This window comes from Filicampus tigris, chromosome 13 (genome assembly GCF_054856515.1).
Source record: "Filicampus tigris isolate MCC_2025a chromosome 13, RoL_Ftig_1.0, whole genome shotgun sequence".
NCBI lineage: Eukaryota > Metazoa > Chordata > Actinopteri > Syngnathiformes > Syngnathidae > Filicampus > Filicampus tigris.
In genome coordinates this window covers 244,728-263,489 of record NC_141229.1, presented here as the reverse complement: position 1 = coordinate 263,489, position 18,762 = coordinate 244,728, and the positions used below count along the sequence as shown (strand labels likewise).

The 18,762-nt window shown below is 51.8% G+C and overlaps 1 protein-coding gene across 1 annotated transcript; it reads right to left on the bottom strand.

The window, feature by feature from the left end:
- Positions 1 to 23: 23 nt before the first annotated feature.
- arhgap5 (Rho GTPase activating protein 5) lies at positions 24 to 17,380 on the bottom strand. Its single transcript, XM_086049341.1, has 7 exons — positions 17,015 to 17,380; positions 9,279 to 13,183; positions 5,562 to 5,715; positions 4,621 to 4,698; positions 3,393 to 3,524; positions 2,049 to 2,154; positions 24 to 1,975 (listed from the first exon to the last, which is right to left on the bottom strand). The coding sequence occupies exons 2-7, from the start codon at positions 13,005 to 13,007 to the stop codon at positions 1,651 to 1,653; spliced, it is 4,524 nt and encodes a 1,507-aa protein (XP_085905467.1). The 5' UTR covers positions 13,008 to 13,183; positions 17,015 to 17,380; the 3' UTR covers positions 24 to 1,650.
- Between the last annotated feature and the right edge of the window lie 1,382 nt (positions 17,381 to 18,762).

Here is an 18,762-nt window from a genome sequence, read left to right as displayed (position 1 = left end):
TAAGCAAACAAACAAAAACTCAGTCACTGTCAGAAACAAGAAATTCCTCTTTAACTGGATTCCTGACGGTAATATGAGTGAGCGCGCGCGCGCGTATTTTTTTTGTGTGGGTGGTTGTTTTCGCTCACTCGGAAACATGCAGACATCGTGTCCGGTAGTGGTATGTCAGTTTGTCCCTTTGTCCACAAAAGTTGCACGCGTTGGATGTCACGTTTTCCCTCCTAAATCCGCATACACGCACGCGCGCACAACACGCACACGCTCGAAATGCGAGCACACAGAGAGACGAGAAAAAGAAAAGAAAACCGCGTGCTCGTCGTCTTCTCTACAAGTGAGGATGAGGAAGATGAGGCGGCTCCTGGGCAGAAATGTGCTGACCTTGAGGAAGACAGGCAGTCCTTGTGTTTTCCAACCTTCAGAGGGGGCGGGCGTCACGTCACGTATGAAAAGTCACATTAGTTGACCATTGACTCGAATGAGCATCAACGCGCACTGCCCCCCCCCCCCCACACACACACACTTTGCGTCTTTTCATTGCTTTCGTCAAAGTACAAATTGTTCCTTGTCGACATTAAAAATGGACTCCTTATTTCCTCCGTTTAAAACCAAAATCCAATCCCCAAAAATCAATTTGTCATGTTTCAATGTTTGGCTCAGAGCAAAAAAAAACCAAAAAAACAATAAGGGACTGAAAAGCAGGCCACAGGATTGACTTTGAATTGGCAGCAACTAATTGATCATATTACTCAGCATCTCTTTTCATAATGGAGTCATCGTTTCCAAGATGTCAAAATGCTGATGGTAAATCTTGTCAATTTTGGAGCCATGCGTGAAAGCAGAAAGGTTCATCTTTGTCTGTTTGGCTTTTGTTTTTCCAAAATAGGGAAATTGACAAACATCTGCTTCTCTTTGCTAACATTTGTGCCAGCTGTCATCAATTTAGGTTTGTGCATTTTCTGCACTGTCAATTTGAATGCAGGGATGGAAATGAACACGTTCTTTTATCGGATTGATTGCCCCCAAAACAATTTTATGAATATATAAGAAGCTGACTTGTATGTGAGATGGAAATGTTTTCATTTGAATTTGTGATTTGTGCAGGTGCGCTTCTTGCCCAAGCACATTTTCCATTTGCCCACGCCACAGTGGCGTCACATTCTTAACAGCCGTTTGTTTCACTTCGGTACTTTGGGCGCTTTGACTTTTATGTGCAACACCTTTTAAAGAACCTTTTGCTTTTGCCAATATCCAAAATGACAAAATGTGCTTTTCATGAATGCAAGCTCGGCCTCCTTTTTGAACACTAGTGCCTGCTATGCTACTGCATTTGAATGTTGAGGTTTGATTTAACAGCTTGCCTGAGTGCAAATTCACCTCTTATTTTATTATTATTATTATTTTCTTTACCTAAACTCCCGCTTTTTGTTGCAAAACAAACCGAGCGCTGTTTTGGGAACTACGATGGAGTGAGTTGAGGAGCCTGATGTCTGCCAAAGTAGGGCCTTGTCGCCACCTACGGGCAGTTTGAAGCCTTTTTCGGGGGCTGTCAGTCCTGCGGCTTGTTTTCCAACGCGCAGCCAAAAGGAAAGGTGTCCAACTTTTCCTCTTTTTTTGCGGCGTCTTTCGGATGGAGCGGACGCGGGCCGCGCGTCAAACGAGGGGCTCGGGGGGCAGCGTGCGCTGGATCTGCTGCGGCTGCAGGGGGGGCGGCAGCTGCAGGGGCAGCAGGGCCTCCACCATGTCGCGGCAGGGGTGCGGCGGGGCCCCCCCCCCGGCGCCGGCCTCGTCGCGGACCACGTCGCCGCCGTGGAAGAAGAAGTCGCTCTGCACGATGAAGGCCTCCACCACGGCCTGGTTGAGCTTGGTGCTGGACAGCGTGTCTTTGTTCTCAAAGTCGGGCCGCATGAGCGTGGGCCAGAAGCAGATGGACAAGTTGTCGGCCGTCATCAGCGTGCTCTTGCTGTGCTGGCTCACCCTGCAACAAAGGCGCCGGCCGGCCGGCCGGCCGTGAGCCGCCTGGAGACGCGACATGCGGACGGACGTCTTACCTGTTGAGGTGCGTGATGATGTACTTGAAGACGTGATAGTTGACGGAGGGAAACTTGTTGACGATTTCCTTGAGGACGTGCAGACGCTCGGCGTAGTCGGCCAGCTCTGTGGCCACACGCGCAAACGCCACAAGGTCAAAGACTCAAAAGGCAAAGGCAAGCAATCGCCGCATTTGGCTTCGATTCCACAAAATTAAAAAAACGCCGATATGGTTCAATGCACAGTGTCTGCTAGTGACTAGTATTTTTCACTTTGTTTAGCATAAATCAATTTCCCATTTTTTCCTAACGTTTAAAAAAATGTGCAGTTACTGTATTGGCACGGTTGTCATTTACAAACCATCTCACTAATTGCACAATCATTGAACAAAATATGACGGTACCGTATATGATCAATTGTTAATGTTGCCGAAAACTCAAATGTTCTATTTCTATTTTGACAAATGTTTTCCTTCTGCTTTTTACAATTAGTCAGTCATAGTATATCACACATCAACTAAATCAGAGTGTTGACTGTACCGCACGAGGGATATGGATATGGATGTGAAAGGTGACGTTGCCCAGCAAAGACTTTTGTAGAGAGGGAGGAGCTTCCGACCCGATTTTGCTCTTTGTGTTCTTTCTCAACTCGCCATGGTGTTGCAAACGCAATTAATCGTTTGGCCCATGTGTGGACCGTACGAATATTTTTCGTGACTCGACACAAGGTAATAGCCGGCTTTACATGGAGACGTTTTGGTCATTCGGATTGAAATCATTCCCAGCGACGCTCTCTGGTCGCCTGTTTACATGTGACGTGATCTACTCCGATCGGCCGTTTACTTGTTCGCCAGATCAGCCGCGCGACACGGCGAGATCCATGTCGACATCAGGTGATCTCACAAGACGGAGTCCGGTCATCTGTCGAGCGCAGTATTGGCCATTCCCTTGTTTTCACCCCTTTATGAAAGCGGCATCTTGATCAAAACAAGTCAGCAGTACTTGTTCTGACGTCGCAGACGAGCTCCGGTAAGACGCCGCCATTTTAATGTGCGCATACGACGACGACGACGACGTCGCTACGCATCGAGGTCAAGACGGAGCATGCGCAGAACGGACGCAGCCTGGCCATTCCCACTAAAGTGCTTACATGACGCTCGTTCCGAGTGGCAACAGCAAGACGGCACCCCGGTGAATGCGAATGAAATGCCATTCCGATTGGGCCGTTTTATTCCCCAATATGGAGCATTTTCATTCCGACTGCTCATTCGGATCCTTTCCAATCGGAATACTTGGCTCCACGTAAACCCGGCTCAAATGCGCGTGCGGCAAGCGGACGCGTTGCGGTCAGGCGTGCGCTCTTACTTGCGGCCTGGACGAGTTCGGGATGCAGCGCGTATGGGATGAGCGGGTCGGGCAGGTCGGCAAAGAAGGCCTTGAGAGCGCCGGCCGCCGCGTTGATGGCCACGTCCAGCGCCAGCAGGTCCACGCTCGGATCTGCGCACGCAAACGCACCGCATCAGTGGGAAGGGGGCGGGGGAGGGGAGGGCGTACGCGGCCCTCGGCTCATTGTCGCCGTCGAGCTCAATCTCGCTCGCCCCACTCACAAGCGCATGCACGGTTGCACACTTGAGCTACGGGAACCTTCAAGGAACTGCGTCGATGAGCCGCACCGCACAAGAAAAGTTACGGCAAGCGCTACTGGCGGCCAGACTCAGGACACAAGGGAGCATTTGGGAGCAACAGCAACACCTTTCATGCCTCGGAAGAGTACTGCCGGGGCACGAGGGTGTTTGTTGACGACGTCCAAGTACAGCGAAGGAGCTGCGCTGTGTCTTCGTCCTTCTGGACAAAGGCGATTTGGGGCTCCCCGGAGTGGAGGTCTGGAGTGGCCGGCAACAAGTATGTTCAAATAGTGCAAGACGTATCAGGGGTCCCCTCTAAGCCCCTTCCCGTTTGCAATGGTGACGGATAGGCCGACTGCCGAGCTTCTTAAACTGAAATTCCAATGGAGCTGGACGTTTGCAGAGGGCAATGCGATCCGCGGCGATGTTGCCGGCGTCGAAGACGGCGTCGAAGACGGCGTCGAAGACGGCGTCGAAGACGGCGGTAACCCGACGTGCGGATCGGAGAGGCTGAACAAGCGCGGGAAGCAGATGTGGAGGTGGCGCAAAGCAAGATGGGGAAAAGTGCCGCAGCTTTTCTTTGGGAGCCACCTCGAGGTCGAGGATTCCAAAGGAGCTCATGGGAGGTGACGGCCAAGGTTCCATGTTTTGGGGACAAAGTCCGGGGGAGCCCAGTTGGATGGTTTGGACACGTCCGGAGCAGAGAGAGAGAGGCTACATGGGTAGAAGGGTGACGAGGATGAAGCTGTGGGGAAAGACAGCGAGAGGAGACCGACGCCAAGGTCGGCTGATGCCGAGACTGGAGTTGGCCGGTTGCTGTCGGCGAGGATAACGCGCAAGATCAGACTTTCGTGGGAAAGGATGACACGCCCAAAGGAAAACGAGAAAAGGAAGACAACACGAACACGCGCGCAAGTCCAAATGGGGCACACGCATGAACAACACTGGCGTGTGCGTGCGGGCGGCACCTTGGTCAAACTGCTTCTGGATGTTGTCCTGGTCTGTCTTATTGCCACTGACGCGGTACAAGCCTTCCGTGGTCAAACCTGTCAAAACACAAACACACACACACACACCATTCATCATGAAGCAAACACACGTTTGTAGGAAATGCATCTGCCACGGACTCACTCACGTCAGCCGGCTTGTGTGTGGCAAACGTGCCGTCTAATAAATGGATTGACTGGCTCTCATTGACTGGCTCCTCATGAGCGCCGACGCACCGGAGCAAAGCTCGGCTTCCCGGCGCCCAGGAAAGTCCCAAACAAAACAATGCCAAGAAATAAAGTCTGACAGCCGGGTGCAATTTTGTTTTCCTCCTGTGTGGCAAGCGGACGTGTTGCGGCCGCTTTGCGCCAACAACGCCAGCTCGGGAAAGACTCGCTCGCAAATGACACACTCAAAAAACAGCACTTGAAAAGAGACGACTCGTCCTCATGTCGTTTTGCTCTGCCCCTTCCTGATGGGTTTTTTTTTTCCATCGGAATAGATTTTGGACATTTGGACAGCACGTCAACAGCAAAGTGGATGTGCGTGGCTAAGGCTGTGTGTCAGTGAGCAAGCGTTCGCTATAGTGCACACACAAACCGACTTCCAGCGCAAGTACTTGGAAGTGCGTCAACTTGGTGCCGCAGGCCTAACAAAGTGTTTTCATGGCGGATAAAACGGCAGAATCCTCATTGCAAAGAAGGCAAAAGGGACCGGTCAATTCTTCTCATGAAGCCGCCGTCTTTTGTGCGAGGCAAAGACAAACGCCGCCGCCACCAAACGACGCAGACTGCGTGAGTGAGTCAACTCAAGGTGGCAGGAACAGGAAAATTGAAAAAATAAAAAAATTTAAAAAAGCAGCTGAAAGGCCAGCAGAGGCGCCAACCCTTGCAAAGGCGCGAAGAGAGGAAGGCGGTCTCACCCGTGCGCTCGATGTAGTCGACGCACTTCTCGATGAAGAGCGGGATGGGCCGCTCGGGGCTGACCAGGTTGTGCAGCGGCACGCCAAAGTAGTTGCTCTCCCACGTTCGGCGCGTGGGCGGGTACAGCGGCTTGGGCGCCTTGGACGATTTGGCCTGAACAGCAACAACAAGAAGGAGAAAAGCTCGCATGAGCACACCAAAAACATTCATGGACCAAAACTTTGGAGCTCAACGAATGGACACAATATGACACAATTGTTCTCGGGTCACCGTTGGCTTTGTTTTTAGTCAAGAGCCCATGAGGTTGTTTCTTCATTTTATTTGATTTTTTTTTAACGGAGACCCAGTTGCAACACACGTTCAGAATGTTCCCCTAATATTGATTTGAATGTACCATTTTTTCATTTCAGACTAAAAAAGTGTCATTCCTGCTGATATCGTATCGATCGACATCGGTATCGGACAGTCATCGAGGCTGCGATATTGGTATCGTATCAAAAGTTATATCGGGACACCCCTAAATTGTATTTCATTTTTTAACTCATTCCATCCGTAAGACTTATGTATATGTCTTTTCAGAGTCTGCCCATTCAATCCCGGGATCTTATTGATCTTTATGTTTTTCAATTTTTTTCAAACGTCTGGCGCTGAATGCGATGTGGATGTTGACCTGTCCCTTTGAAAAATCGAATGCACAAAAGCCTGCACACCCCTGGACTACGATGGTGACAATGACAATGATGTGGGTGAAGTTTCATTCAAAAGAACAAAGGATGAAGGTGCGGAAGCGATATGAACGACGTTAAGCTGACTTGGAATGTGGGACAAAAGAAAAACAAAAAAGACAAGGCGTGATGATAAAAAGGCAAAGACTGGAGACGGGAGCGGCAAGGGGGAGGAAAAGTTGCACGAGAAAAAGTCCATCAAAGGAAAGCGAGAAAAGATTGAGGACACGGAGGAATGCTCCAAACATTTGAGGAGGATGACGGCGTCAGCGGAGAGGAAGAGGAGGAGGAGGAGGAGGAAGGCAAACTGGGAGCAGATCACACGTCGAGCCGGCGGCAAGTGCGGAGGACGACAGAGACGTTCCTTTTCCACAGCGTCTCGTTGGGGGCGGAGCCATCACAGGGCCAACTGTTGAGGAGTCAACACCTTTTAGCCAACCCTGTCAAACTGAAACCCTACAACGTGACGTGACGCAAGGCTTGTCCAAAAGATCCTTTTGATTGCAGGAACCCCAACATTGTTCGGAGCCATTATTCAATCAATCAATCAATCAATCAATTAATCCATTAAGCCAGCAGTTGAACCAACGATGCATGCGTGCAGCACACACGTGCGCAACGAGAGCGCGCTGTAACTTGCTTGAAATAAATGACGGGCGGAGTCAGCACAATAGGATGCCATCGTGCCCAATCAAACACCTCCGGATGGAGACGTGGCGTACATGTAAAGGAGTTTGCCGTCTTTGACATGCTCGCGCCAGTGTTGGCTATGTCCCAATCAGGCAAGTCAAATATGAATGGACGCTGGCAATAATGTGTGCGCTAAGGCTGTAGTAGTCCCAAGGCGGTTGGTCAACGCTAATGCCTGCACTGCGAGAGACTATTGGTTCGCTACGCTTCCGCTGGATGAACACCGAATGAAGGCTAATGTATGCGTATCGACAATGCACCTCACGCAAACCAGCATTTACAATGCACTCGGGGAGGAGAAACTGCACATTACAATGTACACAAACACAGTTAATTGTTTCTTGTTGGTTTTGTTTTATTCTAAGTAGGTTAAGAAAAAATCCCGATCATATTGACTGAAATGAAATTCTCACATTGTGAAACATTTTTCAGCCATATCGCCCAGTGTTCTGCCAAACTGTCCTACCCCGTCAAAACTTCCTACCGTAGGTTGACTTGACAGCCAAAATACTACAGTGCGCTTTCAGCTCGTTTTGTTTGGATGCAGACTGGTAGTTACAACTTTAAAAAATCCCCAAAGAAAATACTTAAGACGGAGGCGCAAGCAGGTAGGTCGTCCTGACGTGGTATACACACACACACAACAGATCAACACTATGCGCAAAAGCTACTACAGGAAAACACACAATTCTTAAAAGCTAGGACGGAAAACACGCACACACCAAATATATTGTTGAGGCGATGATAAATCAAATAAGACTCAATAAAAACAAAACTAGTAAGTTAACTCACCTCTATTAACCGAACGTGCAACAGGTAGGACAAAAAGGTTCAAAATCCGCACGAAAACACTTGTCGGCATCATGCGCAAGCGCTCTGGGCGCCGGAAGGACATCTCGACGGGTAGGAAGGAATTTCACAACACCGGCCCTACGAAGCGCATGTTTAAAAAGGAGTTCATTTGAGCTTTGTATTGGCCACGTTGACTTTTTCATAGTGGCATTCTTTAAGTTTAAATATGAAGTATTAGTCTCTGTACTGGGAAAAACATGCGTGTCCAATTTTGTTTTTTTATTTCCACGTTAATGGGGTGTCTGTATCGCAGAAACCCCATTGAAAGTAAAAAAAATAAAAACTGGACAAGTGTTTTTCACAGGACAATGACGATATGTTCAAATAAAAGAACCTCAATTCAGCCTGATTTTCTCCGGTTCCTTATTTACAGTAGTTAAAAAAATAAAAAATAATTCAACATATACATGGATATATGCATCTACTTTTCAGTCAGCCCTACGTGCAAGTAAACAGCGACTTGGAGAACCGGAGCGGCCCCGAGCCTTTGGCAGCGCGCCGCTGGCAGAACCGTAGTACCGAGCTCCGTCTGTTGCGTCAGCAGTTGTGGAAATGTGGCGGGCGTTCTGAGTTCCGGCCGGACACAATCATTTCTGCGCGTTTTGTACGTTAAAGGTGGAGTCTGTTGGTCAAATCCGAGTCCCACTGTATTTTCAAACAGAAGGCTCCTTTTCGATCCTCCCAGACGCAACAAAGTGGCGGAACGCGCCCCCCCCCCCCCCCCCCCCGCCGACCGCGGCGCTAAACCGCCGGCGTTGCATGCGAGCAGAGCGGGTCGAAAGGTTTCCCACAATGGCGCTCATTCATGACGGCCGTGCGGCGCCCTGGGCAGAGTTTGGCCAGCGATTTGCACGCTCTGAAACGGTTGGTCACGGCTCATCTAGTGGCCGTTATCTTGCTCACCAATCGTGACGTCGGCACCTGCAAGCGGGCAAGAGCGCAGCTCGTCATCAAATCTTGCCATTGTTTGGTTGGTTTTTGGTTGTTTGTTTCTTTCTTTTTCCCAATGACGAGACGACAGCGCCTCAGTGGGAAGAGGCTGCAATTGAAATCTAATACCAAATTGGTGGCTTCGGGCAGAGCGCGTCGCTGGGCTTTTTGAATTTTGGTGGTGGGGGGGGGGGGGGGGGGGGCGAAATACATGAAGAAGGAGGGATGACTACTGCTGTCAGCATTTTCATATTTGGTTTCAGCAAAAAGGAGGGGAAAAAGCCCCCAGAAAAGAAAGGAAAAAAGGATTTGAAGATGTCACGTTCATCGGTCCGATCAACCAAAGTGGAGCGATAACGGGGGCCACCTCCGAGACACGCTCTTCACACTTACGCGGAATGGACTCACCTTACCTCGAGAGAAGAACGCAAAATGTTGTGTTTTGAGTTTTTACCAGTCTCGGCCTGGACCGCATCAAAGCATGCAAAAGAAAAGACTGACAGCGATGACTGGACTCACCTTTTTGGGTTCCTTTGGCGTCTTGGGCGTCTTCTTCTTCTTCATCTTCTTGTCTTCCTGCTCAGGGTCGGAGGTGACGGCGGGGTTGTCGATGCCGCCCTTCCACGGGTCGGCGGGGGACAGCAGGGGGTCCTCCTCGCTGCCCCGATGGGCCCGTCCCTTCTTCTTCTTCTGCGTGGCGGGCCCCGTCTCCTCGCCGTCGCTGTCCGAGTGGAAGCGTCTTTGGTAGGCCTTGGTCTTGCTGAAGAGGATCTTGGAGCGGTGTTTGTACTTGGAGGGCCTTCGCCCGAGCTGGGACTTGCGGTCGTATCCGTTCTCGTCCTCGGCGCCGCCGTGGAGGCCCAAGGAGTTGCGGACCTTCACCAGGCGGCCGTGCGTGTCATCCGGCTCAGCGTAAATGTCGTCGGGCTGGAAACCCCTGGTCCTCAGCAGGGTGTCGGCGGGGTCCGCATAGTTGTCCGAAGCCTCGGCGTCGTTTGGGTGCGTGGCGGGTCCGCGTAGCATCCGGCGGTTGCTTCGCATTCCGGCTTCAATGGTTTTCAGCAAGTTGGGGTCCAACTTTTTCACACCGGGCTTGGAAAGAGCCGGCTTGGGCCGAACGGGCGGCGGCACCTTGTGGTTGCGCTCGTGGTCGCTCACGGGCGTGCTGTGGACCGGGTACTCGTTGCCCTCCAGGTCGATGCGGTACTTGGCGCGTTCGCTGGGTGTGGGAAGAAGCTGAACGTCGTCACCTATGGGGCTGTACGGCGGGGGGGCTTCGTTGTCGTCGTCGTACTCCGGATAGTACGCGTTGTAGGCCGGAGAGTGTCCGCGCGGCGAGGTGTGGAAGACCTCTTCGCCGGCCCCGGCGGTGCACTCCCTAGACGAGCTGTCAAACAAGAAGGAGCTCTCGATGTTTGGTTTCTTCTCCAGCACTTCGTTGAAGAAGGGCGTGAAAACCTCCGTCTGCCGGTGGTACTGTGACAGAGAGTACAGCGCAGTAAACTTGGCGGCGATCTCCGTGGCGATGTGCTCGCCCTCGGTCATCAGTTCCTTGATGGCGTCGTTTTCAAAGAAGTCCGCCTGGCTGTCTGTGATGGCGACCATCTGGACCGGGATCACATCCTGGACCTCTGCCAAGAAGGCACGCAGCGTCGCCATGGACGCCTTGCGCTTGGCCGAGTAGACCAGGATGTAGCCGTGCACCAGCTCGTCTTTGCGGACGCCGATGGCCGAGTGGTAGGAGAGGACGGTGACTTGAATCCTCCTCCTGCTGTCTCCGATGATCTTCTCCAGCAGCAGCGCGTTGGCCTGGCCGGGCTGCCCGGCGCTGCAGCAGTGCGACTCCAGGAAAGGGGAGAGAATGAGGTCAACGCTGAAGGGGTCCCAGCACACGGCGCACATGACGATCCGGAGGTCGGCCTCGGACATGTCCTTGATGGAGGGCAGCGGCGCCAGGACATCAAAGTTGTTCTGCTTGAGCCCGTCCAGGACCGCCCGCAGGCCCTGCTTGATCTGCAACTCTGTGAACTTGCGCGGGAAGGCGCCCGAGGGAATGTCCACAAAGGTGCACTGGAGCTTGTTGGCCAGCTGCTGGCCCTGGTGCCGCAGGATGGGTACGTTCTTACACACGCTGTCCCTCTGGTTGGCCAGGATGAGGATGAAGGGGAGAGGAGGGGCAAATTTCTCTCTCCTGCCCTGGGCCATCTCAGCTCGGATTCTGCCCACGCAGTCCCCGATGCAGTTGAGGGACTCGATGGAATTGAAGACGCAAAAGCAGCCGTGCGGCTTGAACGTGGACACCCAGGTGTGGCTGAAGAGCAGCGTGGAGTTGACGTCCACGGGGAGAAGCTCCAGCTCGTAAATTCTGCCATCGAGGGCGTACTCGTCATCTGTGGACTGAGCTCGAATCTCGTTGGCCAGTTCTTGCGAGAGGCCCTCCCTTCCCAGGAGGCAGAGGTTGACCTTGTCTACTACGTTGGCGCTGTCGTAGTAGAGGTTTGAGTGGCCATGGTCCTGCTGAACCAGCCTGTTGGCGAGAACCTGCTCCACTTTCAGGTCCACGCAGCTGTGCCCGCTCAGGCACGTCTCCTTGGTGGGATGGTAAACGAAGCCGATGTGCTTGAGGAGGAGCGACTCTCTGTCCGGGGCCAGTTTTTGCAGCGCGCGGTATCTGGGCTCCTCGCTGAGCACGCTGTGGATTTCGCTCATCTTGTCGCAGCTCGGCGTGGCGTTTAAATCCAAGTCGTAGAAGAGCTCGGCGTGCTCAAAAAGCATTTCCTGAAAGTCCTCTTTGGCCCGCTCAACTATTTCCTGCTGGTGTCTACAGTAAACATCCCTCCTATCTGATTCTGTGATGAACTTGTAGGCCTCATCCTCCATAACGAAGCACATGACCTCCTCCCAAGGCTGCCCGGCGCTGATAAAGTGAACCCTGTCCAGCGTTTTCTTGAACCTCTCCTTCGTGTCCACTCGCCTCTTCTCCGACAGCAGGTGCTGGACGTGGCTGTGGTAGATCCTCTCGCCGTCGGGGGTGCTCAGCAGGTCGAAGGGTATCCGTCGGTCACTATTGTCGACGTGGTCCGACTCGTCCCAGGGCGTCCGCTCCAGAACCACGAACCAGCACTGGAAATCAGGCCGGTTGCGGATGAGGCTTTGCGCTTCGCCCCACGTCAGGTGCTCCACCTCGTCCAAGCGACTTAGGAGGTTGTTGAGGGTCTTGGGCAGAGTGGTCAGGTACTCCTCTCGCCGCCTCTTGATGTGCTCCTGTTTCAGTTGTGCAATGTGCTTGGTGAACATGGTCCTGCCCTTCCTGGAGCCCTCCAAGGTGATGAACTCCTCATAGTCGGGGTTGCCCTTCATGTTGCTGACCACCCCTTTCCAGGTGGTATGGTAATCTCTCACCATCTGCACGGTGAGCCTCTCAAATCGGTCTGTTACCGAGGCAACCAGCTGCCTTTGGACTTTGTAGGCCTCCAAGTACGGCACCGTTTTTGGCTTGCCCCTGGTTTTGTCAAGCTGCTGGAGGAGAGTGTTGAAGCAGAGCTCCACGTTGACGTTGGCGCGGGCAGACGTCTCGACCAGGACCAAATTCTTCTTGCTGGCCGCAAAGGTTTGAAGGTCCCTCAGGTGCTGCTCAACAAACTCGTCGCACTTGGTGGCCGCGACCACAATGGCTTTCTTTGACTTGGCAATTTGGGAGTAGAGGCCGTTGACAAACTTCAGTTGGTCATCAAACCTGCGGTTGCAGCCCTTGCTGACGTCGACGCACAGCACAAAGCCGTCGATGTTCAGCTTCCCGTCCGGCATCTGCTTCTGGTCAAAGTCCTGCTCCAGGCCCAGCTGGTCCGTGCAGATGTACATGAGCTTCTCGGCGGACTGGAGCTTGGTGGTCGCCGCCCGCTTGCTGTACTGCTGCATGTTGGTGCTTCGGTGCGCCTGAAACGTCTGGTCATCGATGAACTCCGTCTGCTCGATGACTTGGATTTTGCAGTCCGGTCCCTCGTCCCCTCGGTGGGGGACGTCGCCCCAGTACAGAAAGTGGTCATTGTTCACCACGCGCCCCCCAAAGTCGATTGTGCTCAGCACCGACGTGTGCTCGGAGTAGTAGTTGTCGGCGTCTGGTCGCACGTATCTGTTGCAAAGGCACGACTTGCCCACGCCGCAGTTTCCCTTGTCTTTCTCCGTCCCGGAGAGGCCAACCACGCTGACGGCGAATGTTGGGGGGCGCGCATCCTTGTTCTTGGCCATTATATTATATCCAACCACTCATCGCTGACTCACTGGCTGCCAGGAAAAAGCTCAGGCTATCATTCCCGTCAGTGGCACGCCGACGCCTTCATCTTCGGCTTTCAACAAGCGACCGGTCCCACGCTCCTGTCGTGTCTGCTGGGGGATGGCGGGCGGCTTCTCCTCTCATCACCTGCCTGCAAGACAAAGCACGCACAATTACAGGGAGATAAACGCTCACGTGCTTTACGCGCAAACGATTAGCCGCTTGCCTCCAAGCCAGGCTCGACGCTAACTTTTGCACTGGGAGCAATGGTGCGACCAACTTCGTCAGTTGGTTCCGATTTGGACCGTGAGGAGGAAGAAAGGACGAGCTAGGTTTTGGCTTCCTTCCGGGCCCTTCTCCAACCAACACGCTCTCGCCGTTTTTGTTTCAACTGTTCGAGCTGAATAAAGATCAAATCAAATCAAGTGTGACTTCTGTAATCCTCAAAACACAAGTGCGCTGCCACGAAAAAAAGAACCCTTTTCTCAAATATTTATTTCTTCATATCACAAATTCCATTCAAATGCTTGAGCAAATGGCCTTGTCGGGGGGGGGGGCAAGACTTATATAAGGCAAAGCGAGTGACTCGCGCTTGTCAAAGTCACTCCCCGCGCCGTGCGTCAAAAAAGAAGCGGTTTGGAGCCATTTGCGGCGAGGCAGATAAAAACGGCAGGCAAATGCGGCCCTTTGACAGCCGCTGACCTAGAAATGATTTGCTCGGCTGTGAGACTCAAACAGAGAAATCGGAGCGCGGATCTGTCCCCATGTTTGCCACAACATAAAAGCACATTATGCGTTCCAGCAACAAATCGTCACGCGACACAAAATGAGATTATTTGCATGTGGCGAGGTCCAGCGGGCCCCGCGGCATCCGCGACACTGCAGGAGGCGCCTGATTGACGCTCAGGTCCATTCCAGTGTTTTACACCCACCAGCGTGCCAATCACACTGCGTGCGCCAACAAAGTACATCTGCGTGCAAAAAGGCGGTTTCACCACCAACGTGAACACTCGGCCCCGTTTCCACCGAAGCTCTTGAAAGAGAAGCTGGCCGATATGCCCTACAGGTTCCCGGAAAGCCAAAGCAATCTGTCTTCTAAAGTTGACACCGCACATACAAGAGTGTTGCTAAGAACTACGACTCCACAATATTGGAAAAACCTGCGATACGGGCGTTGAAGATTGAGACGGATACTATTACAAGATGTGAAATGTACCTAAAGAAATGGCGTTTTTATTATCAAATGAATGACATGAATGATTTTTTCATGCAGCAAAATAAGCAGGCTAAATGTGTTGTCAGCAAATGTGCAATGCAAAAACAAACAACCAACCAACACATTTTGACCGCACTATCAATTACCACATGCCAAATCATTTTTTTGAAAAAAACAAGTGAAAAATGTGTAGAACCCAAAATTGAAATGTGTGCGCGTGTGAAAACCAAACTGAAAATGCTAAACAAGGTGCAGCTAAGGTGCCTTGCATTTGTCACGTGACCTGCAGTGCGGACGCTGGATGACGCCAGCGGGCAAACAGTCCATCGGGTCCGGCAGGTATGCAAAACAAAACGTGCCGCCGCGGCGGCTCTTCTTTATTCCCACGGCTTTTGCCTCACCTACTACGCTGCTTGCGCAGCGTCAATGAAGACGACGGGTATTTGTTTCGTTCCTTCCGCGGGCGTGTTGTTGACTTTGGCGCGAGTCGGCCGCCTGCGTGTACTAGCACGTCGCTAATTAATTTCCCCGCGGAGCGGCTCCTCGGAACAAGCCGGCAAAAATGCCAACTATGCGAAAATGGCGAAGGGTATTGTTTCTGGCCGAGTATTACGGCGTGACATTCCTGGAGCGCGCCAGTCGCTCGGCCGAATCCAAACATCTGCTTCCCATCTTTGGCAAGGGAGGCCCCTTGCGAGCGGCTGTTCCCGCCGGCCTGGAGGAAGTTTGCTCGTAAAGACGTAGTGCGCAGAAACGTGGGCTCTTGTCCAGAAATACGACCCGCTTTTCTCTTGGGCTCACCGAGAAGTGAGCGACAGCCACCTTGCTGCCCCTTCTTGAGTCCGTCATTGAAAAATCTGGAGTAAGGACTGACCTGGGGACAAGGCTTCCAGGACCTTTTCAGAAACACATGTGCGCGCACACGCGTGCATTAGCTTCCCGATCAGCGTATTGGTTGCATGGATTAAGGTCTCACTTAGTTGGCAGGCTGCTCCTGGAAACTACTAAACGCCGTTAAACCCCCAAATCCGTCGCCAGGGACAGAAAACCTTGTCAAGTCAAAGCCGCTAGCTGAGCATAAAAACGCAAGCAAGCTCATCGGGCAGCCGTCCGACGAGGAAAGAAGAGTTGAAGCGGGACGCTGCTTCTGACTCATCACGAAGGTGGTCTTGCCACTTTTATTTCATTTATCACTTTTTAAATACATATTTGGAAACGGAATCACTCAGAGTGAGAGCGCAGGTCACATGCGGTCCTCGGGCCGCCAGTTTCCCATCCCTGTTTAAAGCACTCGTTTGACAATTTCAAGGACTTCAATTGTCTTCATTAAAAGCCTTCAGACATGTTTGAGTCACAATCCATTAAGGATCAACCCAACTTTTTCTGGCATTTTGGGACATTCGATTTATTTGTGAGGTGAAAGCGGCTCAAATGAGGTGGTGGAAGACAATCTGAACGCATGAGATCATTGCAGCACATCGGCGATACAGTTTTTTTTTTTAAATTTTGATGTGTAGAGTCTGACAAAAACACAGTAATGTTTGAAATGCGCAGCGGGCCTTTAGCTGCATTCGAGGAAGGTGGCTAGTCAGATTGATCCCAATGGGATTGTTCCATTTGCGACCATTCCAGGCGAATGTAAACAACAAAGATGGCTGACACTGATCAATTGTTTTTTGTTCTGGTTCATCAAAACGTGTTCTGACCTCCAGCAAACCTTCCCTCGAAAAATTCCTTAATTTACATACACTAACTCGAGGGATAGCTTATCTTTCATACATTTCTTCAAATAACTGCGTGCAGGAAAATGGCAGCATATGCAGTCAGCACAAATCACGCCGTGTTACGTCAGTTAAATGTATCTAACAATAAACAAACACGCTGAAGATGTGTTTATAATCCTGTCAATTACGCTTTGCCATTCACGGATCTGTCGCCATTGTCGAGTGCCGCCAGACTGAAGCCGGTCAGTGAAGTCGGGGTCCTTTTGGTCACTCTGACTTTGAGACTTGGGCGTCCCGATTCAAAGCGGCGTTGCTGCGCACTTTTGCTGGTCAGAAGTCGGAGAAAGTGCAACTTGCCACTTTCCTGAAATGCAGCATTTCCCAGCACTTACAGGACCAGTGACACCTTACGAAGGTCAGAGGCTGCAAAGAGCCCACAAGACATCGAAGCCAACAGCGGACGGTGAACCCTGGGTGAGGGCGTCAATGTGCACAATGGCAAAAAGTTTGCCGACTGCCACACGTCATTTGGTCCAAAGGATTTGATTCGAAAGGCTGGTCGCTGTGCGACGCGGCCAGTTTGGGGAGTTGCTGAACTCGAGCAGCCGCTAATGCGTCAAAGCCCCGCGGACGAGCTTGCATGTCCTACTTCGATTGGTTTTCAAAGCACACGGCGGGGAGGGATAAACAAAAGCACAACACTCAAAACTGAACCATTTGTGTCTCCAAGTCCGTATTTACGACGCGCGCGCGGTGAAAACAAACCACGGGCAGTTGGCGAGCAGCTAACGTTAGCGAGGCGCTAGCTGCTAGCCTCGTTAGCTTAGCTGGAGCCCAGGCAGGGGCAGCCAGCGAGTCGGGGCTCCTTTAGCCGCAGTTCGAGTGGCCCGACGCGGCCGGCCGCCAACGACAACGACGACGCGCGGACACCTTCGAGCCGCTCCTCGCGAACCCTTCTCTCCGCCCTTTTGGGACGGCTCGTTGGGGAGCTAGGAGCTTTACGAATCCCAGCCCGGAGACATTGCCGTCGTTCCGTACCCACCTAGTCGGAAGAACACCATGGTCGCCCCAGCGTCCTCGTAGGCAGCGTCACCGCCTTGAAATGCACAGAAGGGGAGAGGGAAACCTCCGCCAAAAAATGCGTCCACGAGAACTCAATCCACGTCCGGCGTTGTCCTCGCGGCCGCTCCACCCCGGGGCAGTGACGGGGTCGCGGCTGGCGCTCGCTCGCTCGCTCGCTCGCTCGGCCGGCCGACCGGCTGTGTTGCTGCTGTGGCTGCGGCCGACGAGACGTCGACTGGCCTCGACAGACGACACACTGGGGACGTGCGAGACGTCAACAGGGCTCCCTCTGCGCAGCAGTAATGGCGACTCTCTCTCTCTCTCTCTCTCTCTCTCTCTCTCTCTCTCTCTCTCTCTCTCTCTCTCTCTCTCTCTCTCTCTCTCTCTCTCTCTCTCTCTCTCTCTCTCCCTCTCCCTCTCCCTCTCCCTCTCCCCCCTCTCTCTCTCTCTCTCTCTCTCTCTCTCTCTCTCTCCCCCCCTCTCTCTCTCTCTCCCCCTCTCTTCCCCTTTCTCCCCCTCTCTCTCTTCTCTGTATCTCTATCTTCCCCCTCTCTCTCTCTCTTGTGAATCAGTCTCTCTCTCCCTTAATTATAATAATAATAGTAATATAGAGTAAGATGTCATATATCCTGTTTCTCTCTAGAACCCACTCATATATCTAAGCACCAAATGACCACGATACAAGAGCAGCCTATTGTAACTTCTAGGCTGGTATCATTTACAGTGACACTGTGCTATAAAATCTCCATTTTCACTTTCAGCCTAAAAATGTCAGGGCAAATAGACCAATGTAGATGGCAAATCAAATGTAATGTTCCAACTTTTCAGCTAATTGACACACCGGAAGTAGACAGAGCAGAGATGGGCAACTGGCAGCGGCCTGCGGGCCACACTTTGAATGTCCCTTTCATTTACCCCAAGGCGCCCATTTCATTATTATTTTTATGGGTTGTTGTTGTTTTTTTGTTTTACAAACCAACAAAATTCTTCAGAAAACGCGGATAAACATTGATCGTATTTTCTCTCGGGAGAATGGGGAGAAATGTGTGAAAAGAAATCATTATAACCCCAAAATATTTGTTTCATGATTATTATTTTTAATACATATATTTATTTTGATATTGAAGCGGGGCTACAGCTCGGCGGTGCCCGTTTTGCGCTTGACCTCAATCCTCCTCATTGGCAGGAAAGTTTGATTTGCTCCCATGCATCTCAATGATGCAAACCCAAACTAGCGCCCCTCGCTCATTTCCTGTCATGTAATTATGTTTGCCCCCCCCCCCCCTGCCCGCTGGAAATACTTTAATTATGTAAAATGGGCCTGGATTTCAAAGGGGGAATTTTGCTCACCGGGGAATGGAAGGATGAGCCGCTTCCTCGTCTTCCAGAAAGAAGACTTTTAATACATCACCATGCAGCACCGCAATAACAGCAGCAGAGGCAGCCCGCAGCATTTATTGCACCGTACGTTGGAAATGAGATCAAATAATTCATAAATATATTTCTATACTACCAAATAAAATGCCATGGGCTTAACTGGCCCTCGTCTCGATCGGCGTAGCGTCACCGCTGCTTGAATCCATTGATTTCTCCGTGGCGTTTGCTTGTTATTGTCCGTCTCCACCGCAAAAATGTCTCCGCGTGTCTGGCCTGCATGCAGTTGTACCGGTAAGTTTGGGAAAAGTGCTACATGCACTTTTCATCGGATTTGCTCTACTAGGCTTTATC